The 15,298-nt window shown below is 33.9% G+C and overlaps 5 protein-coding genes across 5 annotated transcripts; 3 read left to right on the top strand and 2 right to left on the bottom strand.

The window, feature by feature from the left end:
* Positions 1-1,250: 1,250 nt before the first annotated feature.
* MONOS_5599 (uncharacterized protein) lies at positions 1,251-2,762 on the top strand (the record flags this gene model as incomplete). The annotated part of the gene is made up of 2 exons (XM_067875765.1): positions 1,251-1,680; positions 1,804-2,762. 2 exons carry the CDS (start codon positions 1,251-1,253, stop codon positions 2,760-2,762), a joined length of 1,389 nt encoding a protein of 462 aa, XP_067726497.1.
* Positions 2,763-10,006: 7,244 nt separating this feature from the next.
* On the top strand, positions 10,007-12,354 carry MONOS_5601 (putative NCS2 family permease). The gene has a single exon (XM_067875768.1). The coding sequence runs from the start codon at positions 10,066-10,068 to the stop codon at positions 12,064-12,066; it is 2,001 nt and encodes a 666-aa protein (XP_067726496.1). The 5' UTR covers positions 10,007-10,065; the 3' UTR covers positions 12,067-12,354.
* A 1,792-nt stretch (positions 12,355-14,146) lies between these two features.
* MONOS_5602 (uncharacterized protein) lies at positions 14,147-14,380 on the bottom strand (the record flags this gene model as incomplete). Its single annotated transcript, XM_067875769.1, has 1 exon — positions 14,147-14,380. The coding sequence occupies one exon, from the start codon at positions 14,378-14,380 to the stop codon at positions 14,147-14,149; it is 234 nt and encodes a 77-aa protein (XP_067726495.1).
* Positions 14,381-14,631: 251 nt separating this feature from the next.
* On the top strand, positions 14,632-14,907 carry MONOS_5603 (uncharacterized protein; the record flags this gene model as incomplete). Its single annotated transcript, XM_067875770.1, has 1 exon — positions 14,632-14,907. The coding sequence occupies one exon, from the start codon at positions 14,632-14,634 to the stop codon at positions 14,905-14,907; it is 276 nt and encodes a 91-aa protein (XP_067726494.1).
* Positions 14,908-14,972: 65 nt separating this feature from the next.
* MONOS_5604 (uncharacterized protein) lies at positions 14,973-15,203 on the bottom strand (the record flags this gene model as incomplete). Its single annotated transcript, XM_067875771.1, has 1 exon — positions 14,973-15,203. One exon carries the CDS (start codon positions 15,201-15,203, stop codon positions 14,973-14,975), a length of 231 nt encoding a protein of 76 aa, XP_067726493.1.
* Between the last annotated feature and the right edge of the window lie 95 nt (positions 15,204-15,298).

The raw sequence follows: 15,298 nt of genomic DNA, 5'->3' as shown, positions 1-15,298 counted from the left end.
AATGTTTGTTTAGTTTAAGTTATTCTTGCTGCAGTTGTAGTTGAATGGTATCAAAATCATTTATCTCATCAGAGAATTGAATTTTTAATTATTCATCTAAAATTACAAAAGTTCCCGAAAATATGCAATAAACCAAATCTGTATACAGCGATTTTCTTTGTTGCATTAAATGAAAATTTTATCATTGACGTTATTTGTATATTTTGCAGTTTAGAACGGAAATTTTTCATGCATAAAGTCATGGATTTTTTTAATTTTTGCAAAAGTTGTGTGGTTTATTTTTAATCGATTTTGTTAGTTATTTATCTGGAGAAAGTTCAAATTTGGGTTTATAAAATAATTTTTTTTTTAATACAAAAGTTATGCTTTCTTTAAAAAAATAACGAATAATTTTTCTTCTCAAATTTTAATTTTAATGATTTTTTTTTTGAAATGTGATAATTCTCAAATTATAAATGTTTTAAAAAATTATCTCGTTAATTCAATTTTATTACATAATAGATCAGTATTTAAGTCGGAGGTTATTTCCACTCTTACACATGAAATATACATAAATACTTGCAAAATATATAAATTCATCTCAAATGTCATGTGCAAGACAGATTTTCCGATTCAAAATATATCTCTTTTGCTGAATCTCAGATTTTTTGCAATTTACAATGTGGACAGTTATGGTCAGGATCAATTCAAGAAAAAAAACATCAAATTTAACGAATTAACAATGGCGTCAATTGCAGAAACTTCCGCGCCAAGACCTAGAATTCATCCTTTTCGGTTATTCTGTGCTGCTTCTTCGTACACTACCGTCCAAATTGCATTTGGCTTTGCATTTGCCTTGTTTACTCCAATGATGTCAAGTATGTTGTTCGTAAATGGTTTTCAATAAAGAAGAGTTCACATTGTTAAATTTTTAAAGAACTTGGAGTTGATTCGTGGATAAATCCAATTTTATGGTTGATTGGTCCCTTCAGTGGGTTATTACAACCTTTCATAGGTGTATTTTCCGATAAAGCAACATTTAGATTTGGAAGGAGACGTCCTTTTATTCTTATTGGCTTGGCTTTTGTTCTTTTGAGCTATGGATTTTTTATTGCTATTGAGCAAGGAGGTTTAATATTCATTTTATAATTTGAGGCCAAACTTTATCTTTTATTTAAATAATTGTTTTATCAGCATTTAAAAATAATACAGTTGCAATTGTTATTGGGATCATTGCATTTATCATTATAAATGTGGCAATCAACATTTTGATGCTTCCTGCTCGAACTATTGTGTTCGATGTTTGCGGTGAAGGTCAAGAAACAATGGGCAACAATTTTATTGCGCTTCTCGTTGGGGCAGGAAACCTTATTTCTTACTTATTCTCAGCATTTGTCGCAAATCCTTATCCTTATGGATTGGGATTTATGGTTCTTCTTTCAATCCCAACATTTCTTGCAGTCAGAGAAAAGCAATATGTCAGAGCCCCTGGTGAAAAAATACAAAATCCGTTTAAGGTGACGTTTAAAGCACTTTTCAAGATACTGAAAGGAGGGCCTGTTCTTCGAGCTGCGTTTGTGTATCTCATGAGCTGGAGTGCATATTTTGCTTTCAACACCAATGGAACGTTGTTTGTTGCAAAATGTGTGTACAACGGTGTTCCAGCGCAAGCTTCAGCAACTGCCACGTTTGATGGGGAAAGTTTGCTTTTTTTAATTATTCAAATTTTAGTCATTTTTTCAAAATAAAATTCATTCTTGTCAAAAATAATTTTTTTTGTATTCCGTCTGTCCTTGTCATTGCATTATTATTGAATCAAACCAGCGTTTGGAGAAGGCCTTCGCCATGCGCTCAGCCAGCTGCAGCTGCCGATGGCAGCGATGTCGATGTCGATGGGCGGGGCAGCGTCTGGTGCGATACCCGGAGCGATGTGTCTGGTGGCACGACAGTTATATCAGCAGGAGACTGGGGCAAGCAACGAGCAATATGTGAGCTCGATGAGGAGCGACGCGAAACGGCTGGTCTTTTCTGTGCTTGAGCGGGCGTCACACACTTCACTGCTCTCCTCGACCTCTCTTGGAAAGACGCTCTCCGCTGCGTTGCAGTCCCGTTCTTCTTCTGTCTTTACTGCTGCAGGCACACCTGAAAACGATGCATATCAGCTGGGGATGCGGGTGGGCTCGCTCGCGATGATGGCGATGTCGCTGCTGACGTCTGTGTTTTCTGCCATTTCAGAGTTCGTGCAGCGCTTCTTCGGCCTCCGGATGACGTATTTCCTGACGCAGCTCCTGGCCACGCTGTCGCTGATGGCAATGTGGATTCCCCGCAACATCGATGAGAAATACGTCTGGATGGTGTTTTTGGCATACTGCGGGATGGCATTCAACTTCTCAATGTTCAACTCTGTTCCCTTTGCGATTGTGAACATGACAGTGCCGCAGGAAGAGTCAGGGGTATATGCGGGTGTGCTGAACATCTTCTGTCTGCTGGGGCAGGCTATTTCACAAGGCATGTGTGCTGCCATCAATGCGCCGCTGCCAGACAGTCGGCCGATCAACGGGCGGTGGTTCATCCAATGGAACTTCTTCGCGACGGGGCTGGTGTCAGCTGTTGCTACGCTGTGCTCACTTGTGCTGAAAGTGGGGAAGAAGGGTGCACAGATGGATACAAGCATCAACAGCGGGAAGGGCAGTGGGGAGGAAGGAGACTACGAAGAGGAAGAGAGCCGGCTGCTGTTGGGAAGGAAGGATGAGAGGATGAGCGCAGGGAGCGTTCAACTGTAAATAATAAAGAGAAATCCAAAAAAAAGGAGAGAGAGAGAGAGAGAGGGGGGGGGGGGGGGGATGAGGGTAATAGTTCACTTTGTTTATTGGATTGTTTCTTTCTGATTTTTGTTATTATTAATATAATTAGCATTATTATTTTAATTGATAAAAATATATTGTTTATCCCGACGAAGGCAAGAGAGAATATAAGCATGAATAAGATGCACAGGGAGGCAGTTTGGTTGATTCCTCTATGAGAGAGTCGATGTCATTGAACTGCCAGCTATTGTTCATCCTCTTTGGAGTGTTCTTTTGGTGTTTCTGTTTATTCTTTTTTATTTTTCAAATTTTATTTTATTTTATTTTATTTTCACGTTTAATTACGTTTGTCTGCTTTTTTTTTTTTTTTTTTTTTTTTTTTTTTTTTTTTTTTTTTTTTTTTTTTGCTCGTTGGGAAGGAAATGTGGAGTTTTTTATTTTATTTTATTTATTTTAGCAAAGTTGAGAAATAAATTAATGAGTATTATGAGAAAAGCTATGGAAATGAAGAGAGAAAGAGAAAGAAAGAAAGAGAGAGAGAGAGAGAAAAGAAAGAAAAAAGAACTATCTATCTGTTATTATTACATCATACTGTGGCAAAGAGGAGATGAACCATCTCCCGGGCCTTGTGCTTGTGTATTGGTTTTTATTTGTTTGCTAACATTTGAGTTTTATTCTTCCACGGAGTGTGTTAAACTCGGATTTCATTTCAATATATTTTTTATATAAGATGCCCATCAACGGAATGCTGATGCCGCAAGAGTAATATTCATAGTTAATTATGCTCTTTGTGTTAAAATATTCCCAAATTTTCAGAAAATGAAAATAAAAATGCTTCAGTTTTTCTTTTATTTTTGAATTGATTAGGATCTGTTATTGACTTTGACATTCTCTTTCCTGTTAAAACTTTTCAAACTAGTTTTCTGATAGTTTTTAATTGATTTTTATTTGTTTGATGTAATTTTTGAAACTGTTGACAATTCATTTGAGAAAAAATTTAAGTAAGTCATTTTTATCATTTGTTTTTTTTGTTCTATTAGCAGATGCTAAATTCAAAACAAAACCCCAATAATAATGCAAACAGGTTGTGAAAAATTCACAATATAACATTTTTTTATTATTTTGGAAATGAATCCGTTGTTGAATAAAAATCTATCAATGTAATAGAAGCAATTCTCTCTATGTTAAATTGTTGAATGCAATCTGTAAACCTTGATACTAATAATTAGCTAAACAACTTCTCTCACTGTATTTAATAACTATATATATTATGAATATAAAAAATTCACCTTTACAAGAAGCCCACCTAGCTCAGTTTGGTAGAGCGTTCGGCTTTTAACCGAACGGTCAAGGGTTCGAGTCCCTTGGTAGGCGAAATTTTTGGATAAATAATTCTCCAAATATTCTATAATTATGGGTGATAAGAAGTTCAAAATTAAAAAAATTTTCAAGTATTTTTAAAATAATTTTTTTAATATTTGATAATTTTTGATATGTGTTTGTGAGTATTTTGATGATGTATTTTTATTTTGAAATTTTTCTTTGAACTTTTTTATAAAAATTTTATATTTTTAATTATTGCTTCATGTATTTGGGATATTTGAATTATTTTCATATATATCAAAGTTTTGTGTTATTTATTTTCTGTTCAAAAATTGATATTTATTTGCAAACTATTCATCATAAAAATTTTTTTCTCTGAAACTTTCATCACAACGGTAAAAATTTTCTCATTTTTTTGTTAATAATTCTTTTTCAAAAATCAGAAATGTTTATTTCATTTCTAGTTTATTTTGTATTATCAACTAAGATAATCCAAATTGTTTTCATATATTTTCTTTTCTCATGTGATTGAGTATTTGAATATCGTTATTATTGATGGAGATAGTTTTATCTGAGTTATAAATTTATGAATAATAACTATTTTCTAAGTGTTGATGATCAAAGATTTTATTTCTCAGGATTTTTTTTCATTAAAATAATCCTCTGCGACTTGTGACATTTTTTGAAACAAAAAGTTAAAATGACCGACTTTATAAAACACTTTTGTCACTCAAATTTCATTTTATGAAAAAGCAAAAAAATATGGAAAATAAATTAATAAATAAAGAATATAAAATGTTTATATTTATATGATTGGATCTGCATTTTTTTATTTGCTTTTTCGATGTTGTCAAAATTTTAATGATTATTATCAAAGTTATGGTTTGTTGACAAGATCAGTCAGTCATGGAAATTTGATGACAATCTTTTCCAGTGGAGAGTCTGGGCATCAAGAAATTTATTATTTAAATGGATCCTGAGCTATTAAACAGTTTACCACCTGAACTTCAATTATCCCTGAACGATCTTTTAATTGTATGTAGTTTATATAGCATTTAATTATTATACAAAAATATTCTTTATATTTAAAGAAAAAAGCATTTTACAAAAAATGTTACGAATTACAAAAGATTGGTTGTGGATTCGTTGCTTTGGAATATGTCAAAACAACTGAGAAAGGAAATGGTTTTAATGTTTTTCTGTTTTTGAATTTTTATTTTCCACCAATAGTTTACAGGCACCCGAAAGAATATGGAAAGTTCATAACAAAAATATCATTAGAAATATATAAAGATAATTTGTGGATATCTTTTATTCCTATTCAGCAAGATGGAAGTATCAAAAAAGATGGTCACAGATATCTTCTTTGTCCAAACAGTCGGAAAGGATTCAATTGTGGATTTTCTGGAAGAAGGGGATATGTTTCTTTGGATTCACACAAATGCACGATCACTTCGAATCAAAGTTTGGATCACTTAATGCAGAAAAAGAATACTGATAAAGGCAAACTATCATCAACACAAATTCAATCATCAGAAAAGTTTATTCAATTTTCAGATTTGTCAACTTCATTTGTACAGTTTGTTGGTCATTGCAACGTATCATTTCGTTCAGCATCTTCATCAGAATTGAATAACTTTTTGCAGTTATTAATTCAAATTGCTCAGCAAAATCCCACACTTCCTGCAAGAACAATATTTCCACTGATTACTGAAAGAAAAGTGTCTAACATGCTTTCAATAGAAAGGAAAAGAATAGAATCAGAGAGATATTCACACATTGAAAATGTACCAGTTGGGGTCATGATTGACGGAGGAGCAATATCCGGAAAGAAATATACAGCTGTTTCTGTTGTCCCACTGACAATTTCTGGGAAACCAATTTTTTGGAAATTATATCCCGCTTGTTACTCATCAAAAGATTATGAAAACTTGGCCTTGAATGTAATCCGCGAAATAACAATATGCAAATCGGAGGTGCACTGCTTTTGCAGTGATGGACTTCTTCCGCAAAGAAAAGCCTTGCAACAAATAAGAAACAGACTTTTTTCAGATGAAGATCCTCAACATTTATTCGCATTTGGTCCTTTTTTTATATACTGCATGAATCATTTAACTAATTTGATTATTGTGCGAATTTTTTCCAACAATCAAACACTGAAAACATTGAAGGAAACAATTGTTGAGTTTTCAAAAAGCGCTCACAATCCCAGAATTTATTCGATTTTGAAAACAAAATGTCCGACGTACGTTGCAACAAGATGGCTTTGTTTATATCAAATTTGTCGTTTCATCAGAGTCAACAAAAAGATGATATTACAAGCTGAACTTCTTGATTCAAACACAGTCTCAGATATTATTAGAACAGAAATTTTGCTTCTTCCATTGCAGCAATTGCATTTCTTTTTGAGAATGAAACTTCAAAACTTGGAGGAGCATTTCCAGAACTACTGAAAGCTTTGGGAAGGTATTTTGTCATTCTCAATCAACCAAGTTTTAAAGAACTTCAATGGTCTATTTGTGTTTGTGAATTTTTGATTGAATTATTCAATTCGTTTTTGTCAGGACCTAGAGGCGACATGATAGCATTAGCGTATGTGTTAACTCCGAATGGTTTGAACAATTTCAGAAAAGGTGAATTTGCATCGATATTTAATTTAGAAATAGCTTTGTTCAAATTCAATATTGAGGCAGAGCAAAATCAAATTGTCTCAAGTTCAAAGTCGAATCAAACAACCACTGAACCTTCAGATGATGTGTCCAAAGACAGTTCTCAATTTTTTAGATATTCCAATTTATTTACAACATCAACAGTTTTTGATCCTTTGAAATATAATGAAGAGGAACAAGCATCTTCATCAACCGACAATTCATCTGCATGTAAAGAATCGCAATTTCCACAAGCGCATTTCTCTGATCCAACTTCAATTGATGAAAATCAAACATCAACTTCATTGTTTAATTCATTTGTTTCCGATCCCAAAGGCATTGAAACCCCATTGTCAATCACGTCTTTTCACTCAGCAATAAGTTTCTCAGAAGGAATCCATTTATCACACAAAAAAGGACTCGGCTTTGCAACCACCATAACGGAAGGAACTTCCAGTCATTTTTCAGAAGGCTCAGTTTCAATCACAAACAAAAATGATGAGCTATTGGATAAATTATTGCGAATATTTGAATTAGCATCAAAAGATATTTCAAACAAAGATGAAGCGAATGATTTTTCAATTTGTGAAGATTTCGAAGATTTGCTTGGATTGACCGATGCAGAATTGGAAGCAGAAAATGACGAATTTAAATGTTTTCCAACTTCAAGTGAGAATTTAATGTGTCACTCCACAAGATACACTGATAAGACAAGTTCAGATATGCATACAGAAAATGAAGAAAATTGTTCATCCAGAATGGATATTGAAGATATCGAAGAACCCACATCAAGTTCAAATGAGGAAATAGAGTTGGATGTTTACGAAATTGGATCAAATGAACAAGTTACTCGCAACAAAATGACAACTGAAGATGACCTTAAGGAAATATCTTCGAATATTGAATCTGCAATAACATCTAATTGGAGTATGAGAATAATATCTTCGTTCAATTCTTTCATAGAGAATATATTTTCCAAAGCAAAGAGAATTCATATTGATGAATACAAGAAGATATTTTATGAGTCACTATATCCAACTGAAAAGGAAACTATTTTGGTTAATCCTTTCACTTATTACTCAATCATTGGTTCACAAAGCAAAATTCACACCATTTACGCAAACATTTGCATGTCTTTAATTGCCAGTCCTTGCAGCGAAGCGCCTTGTGAGAGGGTTTTTTCAAAAATGAGAAGAATTGTTGGAGATCGGCGTCATTCTTTAAGTGAAGAAACATTGAATACACTACTCCTTGTTTGATCATTAAAGTTCGTTTATTTTTTTTTCAATTTTTGCATTCTTATCTGATAAATATTTTTTTCCTTTGAAACAATGAGTTCATATCGCCAATAAACAAATAGTTAATAAAATACTTGTTTTTGATTCTTTGTGATATGTGAAGTGATAAAAGAAACGCATATATTTGAATGACTTTCAATCAACTATATTTTTAAATGTCATAATTTGTTTTGATGAAAATGAATTATCCTTTTCGACGAAAATGATAAAATGTTATTAAATGTTTGGCATTTCAGAATTTTCACTAAAGAAGAGAAAAATCATTAAAAGGATCTTGATGAGCTTTATAGTCTTTCTTTATTATTATGAATAGATTATCATTTCAGAAAAAAAATACTTTTCAGCTTTTCTATAAAAGCAATAAATAAACAATTGAATTGTTTGAAAAAAAAAAATCAATCACAAATGAAAATACTAGAAAATATTTGACAATCACTGTTATCTGGCAATTCAACACTTCTTAAAAAGCTTCCATCAATTTTTTTGTTCAAATTAAAGACAGTTTTCAAATACACAAAGAATGGCTTGATGCAAATAAGGCAATTTTTCTTAAATGTTCTAATGTGTTTCAACAATTAGCGCAATATCCATCTAATAACATCTGGCGAAATAATATTATAATCTTCATAAAGTTACACAAATTGATATCACATTGAATGAAAAATGAAAAATACCGATTGAATAACGAATCTTCTATACAATTTCAACATAATAAAAACACAAACTATTAAACACTTCATTGTTCAGACGAAAAATATCCAATTATGTTAACTCAAATGCAGAAACATCCAAAATGCAGAAAAGGATTGGAAAATATTCACCAATTGATTTCAAGAAAGGTTCTGAACTTTGCCATACGATAACATATAGTTCAAAACGCGTGTCGATGTCTGATACAATCGATCATATTTTAAATGATCGATGCCATTATAATTCACATTTAAATTGTTTCATTGAGTATTTTAAGAAAGTTCATCGAAATAAATCTGTTCAAAACTTTTGTTTGAAAAAAAATTGAATTGAATAAAAAAGTGTTCTTCTCAGGAATCGAACCTGTTGTTCGACAATATTTTTAACTGACAGACTTGATGAATTTTTTTAAGTCGCGTCGCAATGGACTACATTAAAATGAAAAATGAATTATAATTGTTTTTGAAAACAATGAGTAAATTTATCCTCATCAAATTTTTATCTTTGAATCGAATTGAAACTTAAATGTTATATTTATCATAATTCAAAGAAATTTCTCAAACGAAAAAATTTTATTGAAATATACAAATTTAAAGAAAATCGCCTATGGAAGATATAGCCATCACCATTTATAAATGAACCTTCCAAAATTTTATTGAATTTCAAATAAAATCCAAAAAAAAGAGAAAATCAGAAAAGATTTCTCAAAATTCATCTGAATAATACTAGCTCATTTAATATTCAAAACTTTCAAAACAGCTTCATTTGTGCTCACAGAAAATTATTATTTAATTCTCGGAGAAATAGGATTTTGAGTTCCTCCGAGATTTTTTAAATAATTTTCTGTGAACACAAATGGAGCTATTTTGAAAGATTTGTATATCAAATGAGTTTGTATTAATGAGATGTATATTGAGGAAAATTATAAGAATTGTTCCTCTTGCTGTCATTGAGATATCGATCTTGTCCGGTATTTTGTGCGATGTCCGGTATTTTATGCGACATCTGTATCTTCATCAGGAAAAATTAAATAAATAAATAAATATATCAACAAAACATAAATGAAAAACACAAACAGTTTGAAAATTGTATTTAAAGCATGATTCTTGAAACACTGTAAGAAAACCAAAAATAATTTTGAGACTCAAAAAATTGCTTCACGTGAAGGATTTTGATTATCATGCTATAAATCAAAAAATGAAGGTAATATTTTTTCATTTGAAAGAGATTTAAATTCTTTTTTCGAGAATTTGCTCAACTATTCTTCTCTTGAATTCCACAATTTTTTATTGTTGAACATAGAAAAAATTTGATCTGAAAAATATGGAATCTCGGAAAACCAGTCTCAATTTAACATCTGATGTTTTATCCGACAGTGAAACATCAATAAATAGTTTTCAGCAACATGAACAAACGTTTTCTACCTCGTCAGACGAATCTCAACCTTTGAAATCAACAATTGAGAAAGACACTCTTTCTTCACCAGGAAAGATTTTTCACAGCAAATCTAAATATTTTTCGAAAATAGACAGTTTTTTTAAGTTATCTGAACGAGGGGGAACGTTGACAAAGGAGATTATTGGAGGCTTTACTTCATTTTTAGCTGTTTCATACATCTTGGCAGTTGCTCCAACTTCTGTGCTTTATCCTATGGGAAAGCCAGACGTACTTGGGCCGACCTGGTATTCAGTATTTATTGCATCATGCATTGGGGCATTTGTTGGAACATCTGTAATGAGTCTATTTGCAAATATGCCTTTCATACAGGCTCCGGGCTTAGGATTAGCTTTTCAGGTTGGATTACTTTTATCTGGAGGTACTGGATTGCCATATTCATATGCTGCTGGAATGACTTTAGTTGTATTGTCTGGGGTTATATTTCTTCTTATCACAATAATTGGATGGAGAGAACATATTTTTAATGCTGTTCCTCAAGGTATTCGTGCTGCTGTACCCGTTGGAATAGGGATGTTTATTGCTTTTGTGGGGCTTAAGAACTCTTTTTTAATAGTTAAAAGTGAAAATTCTCTGATCGGCCTCCAGGAATTTAGGAAAATATTTACGACGAAGGATCCCCAGCTCCAGGAAAGAATCTCCAGCTCTTTCATATGTTTCTTTGGATTTCTGCTCATTGGCTTGCTCGACCATTTTTCAGTGCCTGGAGGAGTTCTCATTGGAATGATCACATGTACGCTTATTGGAATACCGTGTGGAGTTACCCATCTAAACAGCATTAAACAAGGATGGAACGTCTTCAAGGCATTTTCTGGGTTTTTCTCATTTAATCAAGAAAAAGGAGGTACTTTTGGGATGTTTGCGTTGGGGTTCAAGGACTGCTTTACAGGAAAACACATCATCACTTCAGTTGTCACCATCATCACCTTTTTTCTGGTAAATCTGTTCGACACGATGGGCACTCTACACGGATGTGCTGTGTCGGCAGGGCTGTTGGATGAAACAGGGAAAGTGATCAACTTCGGGCGGTGCATGTGGGCAGACGCACTGGCAACGTTTGTGGGGGGCATTTTGGGCTCTTCTTCTGTTTCCACGTTTGTTGAGAGCGCTGCAGGGATCACAGCTGGCGCTAGAACAGGACTGTCTTCTGCAATAGCAGCGCTGCTGTTTGTGCTGTCTGTCTTCATCTCTCCCATCTTTTCGATCATCCCCAGCGCAGCATCGTCACCGGCACTTGTGTTTGTGGGAGTGAAGATGTTCTCCACAGCGAAATATATTCCGATGGAAGACACGAAGCTTGCTGTGCCAATTTTCTTGACAATTATAATGATGCCTTTGACATTCTCTATCACAAACGGAATTGGACTGGGAATGCTTTCGCACACATTCATCAGCGGAACAATATGGATTGCGGATATAATTAAATGGGGATTTAACAGGAAGAAATTTGACAAGAACAGACAAAGCGAACAACCTAAAAGTGACAATAAAGAAGATACAATGACAGAACAAGGCGATAATTATGATTCAAGAATAAGTGAAGAAGGGAAGTCTTTTTCAGATTCTTATGAAAGTGAGAGAGGCAACAGAGAAGATAATAGAAACGAGGTTTATGTTGAAACTATGGATGATAACAATTCTCAATTCGCAAATGTTGAGAAAAGGAAATCACATCAAATGTTAACGCTTTCTCCATCTTCAACTTCTAACATCCATCCAGAAGCATGTCATCACACTTCTTCTTCTTCCTCTTCATCCGCATCAACAACAAATCAATTAAATCTTCGCCCCAAATGCCCCATTTCAATTGTAACATGTATTATTTCTCTTCTATTTCTTGTTATGTTTTTGCTCCCGGTTGATTTATAGCTGTGATCTTCGCTTTGCTAAACAAACTATTAAAAGCCTTTAATGTTTTATGTGAATTCTTTAAAATGCTATTTCTGTTTAACTTGAGTGATTTTACTTGTTCAATTGTTGATTAAGGAATTATTATTTTTCAAATTGCTTTGAAAGATTATACAATTTTCATTTTTTGTTAAAGTCAAACAATTTCTATCTTCTTTTGTTTTTACGTTAAATTTGTTTAAAACATGGATTTTCGTTTCACCAAATTCAAAATTAAATTTGAAAATAAAGAATGAGTGTTCCAATCAATTATTTTTTCAAAACATAATTTCTACCAACTTAACACACCTTTCAAGTTTGAATATAATCTCAAGATAAAATGTTTAGAAATGATTTTAACGAAATGACAATTTTAATTATTTTTCAAAACATCTCCTTCACTATAAATGCATTTCAAACAAAAAACAAAAAATATTTAGAAAGTTCAAAGATCATTAGATGGTATTGGAATAAGAAAATTTTATTGAAATAAATATTATAATTCGAATAACCAAAGTTTATTCCAGATTACACCAGTTTATTCGAATTAAAAAAATGTGTTCCAGAAAGACCAAGTTTATTCCAATTAATCCCTCAAAAATATTTATCTGATCCTTTTAGTCAATTTGAAAGGACTGAAAATTTTGAACACTGAAAGAGAAATAAAGAATAAATATTTATTGAAATTCAATTCTTAAAATTCAAATCTAGCAGTTGTGGTCATAAATTAAAAAATGTTAATCTGACTTTCTGAACGAAAGAATTAAATATCGATGAAATCACAGATTCATAACGAATTTCAAATGCTATGTTTTCGAAATTATGAATGCGGTACGTTAACATGCAAAATTGGCTGAATATTACTCAATGAAGGAAAAAGAGGTAATAAAAGAGGAAATGAAAAGAAATCAGTTAATTATTCGAAGAACATATTTACAGATTTGAGAAAAAATCAAACGTACAAAGGAGATAATGAAAAAGCTTTTCCTCGAAAGAGATTTCAGATTTTTAAATCTGAATAGGAGCGGAAAATGGCAAAGGGGAGAGTGAATGTGTCTTTGTCTGCAGTTTCACTTCATGCTCACTTACAGGTTTAAATGGTGGAGGGATATGCCGTATTACTGTTCCAGCTGCATTCAAAATGAGGAACCTTCAATTTATTTCGTACAGCGCATTATCATATGGAGGAGGATAGTATTTTAATCCGAATCAACAAACAGCTCCAAGCATTAACACTTATTTCTATTTCTTCTTCTTTCACGATTGCATGTGCACTGAATCTACTCCTTTTGGTCATGACATGTACTATTCTGATGCAAATAATTTCTTTTCATCCAGTAATCCATTCAATGAATCCTATTCAACAAACAACAATGAGATGAGAGTGTGCTATGCATTATTTTCGGGTGGCTGGCACGCTCAACATACTGAAAAAAAATAGTGGTTGAAGGAATGAACGAAGGATCGATTTGTTGGGGAGAATGGAGATGGCTCGAGCTGCATATGCGGGATGAGTAAGGAAGCTCCATACAAAACGGTGGGATATGCTGCATGGGGAAGCATTTCACAACTGACTACGGAAATCACAGTGCTGAGTGGGAGACATGTGAGCGAAAATTCAACAATCAGTGTTGGGGAAAAGAAGATTTCTGTTGTTGGAAGAGGGAAAGCAGTGAGTGTGATTGGGACAAATTCTCTTTCTTTGTCTTATACAATGCTGCTTAGCATATCTTCTGGCCAACTATAGGTGGGACATGTGGGGATCGATCACAACTCTATCAGAAGTCCATTGTAAAATATGTTTGCGGTATCACTCTGGAAACAGCAGGAAACAATCCGCAATCGAGCTCAGCTTTTTTGCTCATCTCCAATCTACCATTTTTCTCATTTGTGTAGCATTCTCTTATCCTCTGCCATCTGCTCAGCCTCACTCAGATTTCGTAGACAGGGCAATACAGACACTGCTTTCAGCGGCCAAAGATGGAAAATCTGGCTTTACTCAGTCCCCACAGATTTCTCTGTTGTTATCGAAATCGCACTGTTCCTCCCCCACCTCCTCGCCTTATTCTTCTCCTTCTCCTTCTCCTTCTTCAACCTCTTCCTCTTTTTCTCCTTCTTCTTTTTCTTCTGCTGCTTCTTCATCTTCGTATTCTTCTTCTTCTGCGATTTGCCCTTTTCCACCAACTACCCCATCTTCAACTACGTAATTGTCTTCTTCATCAACTTCTTCTCCAACTTTTTCGATGCCATTATCACTTTCTTTGCATTGGATCGGAATATCGACCTTCTGATTCATTAAAGCTGTTCAATCGGAAGCACAGACAAACTGAACTAAATATTATTTCATTTACTTTTTATTCTCTCAACATCAACATAATTGTTATCAATGCCTTTAATTGTTTTGTAAAAAATGCATCAGAACTGCTTTCCTCTTCTGCAGTGGTGCATTTCGCTCTGCTTCAGATCTTCGTACAGCTTCAGCGCTCCGGCTGTGCTGAGCGGAGTGAAAGAGGTGAATGTGCGTATCACGAGAAATGGCAATGGAAGATGGAAGGAGCTGTTATGCTCATTGCGTTCATCCACAAGCTTTGTTTCACTCCGAGAAGTGAAGAGAGAGGAGCGCGTATTCAGGAAGATGAGGCAAAGAAAGCAGAGTACAGTTGCAAGATGAATGCTGTGCAGAGGAAAGTGAAACAGTTTGAAGAGCCAAAGGCGAAGATGAAGAAGAAGGAGAAAGACGAGTTTTGCACATTGCAAATTGATGCTTTCGACACAAGGCTTGCACAGGCAGTAACAGAATGGAAGAGAAGAAGGAGGCGATGAAAATGATGAACAGCAGCAGACATTTCACTCGTTTGACAGCACCTCTCATCTGCCCGGCTGCACACTCAAAACATCACAGCCTCCTCAACATTTGCTTCTCCTCCTTTTTCTCCCTTGCCACACACACAATTGTCTGCCCCTTCTGTTCTTGTTGACACTCCGCCGAAGCCCCTCACGCCTTCATCTCCAGCCACAGACTTCTCATCACTCACACAGAAGTCCCTCCGCACATTCAACCCTAGCTCTTCTTCTTTATCGTCCGTGCCTTCATTTTCCTTTTCCAACCATTCGTTCATTGGGTTCTATGATTCTCGAAATGCAACAGCCAATAGAAGTTCTAAGAATCTGCAAAAATTTTGGAAACTGCAGATAACAGATGATCAGGAGAATT

This window comes from Monocercomonoides exilis, assembly GCF_001643675.1.
Source record: "Monocercomonoides exilis strain PA203 chromosome Unknown scaffold25-1336746, whole genome shotgun sequence".
NCBI lineage: Eukaryota > Preaxostyla > Oxymonadida > Polymastigidae > Monocercomonoides > Monocercomonoides exilis.
This window is presented reverse-complemented; position numbering and strand designations above follow the sequence as displayed.

Excerpts from the sequence above, each read along its gene's own strand:
- MONOS_5601 (XM_067875768.1), top strand. The coding sequence starts at position 10,066 with ATGGAATCTCGGAAAACCAGTCTCAATTTAACATCTGATGTTTTATCC.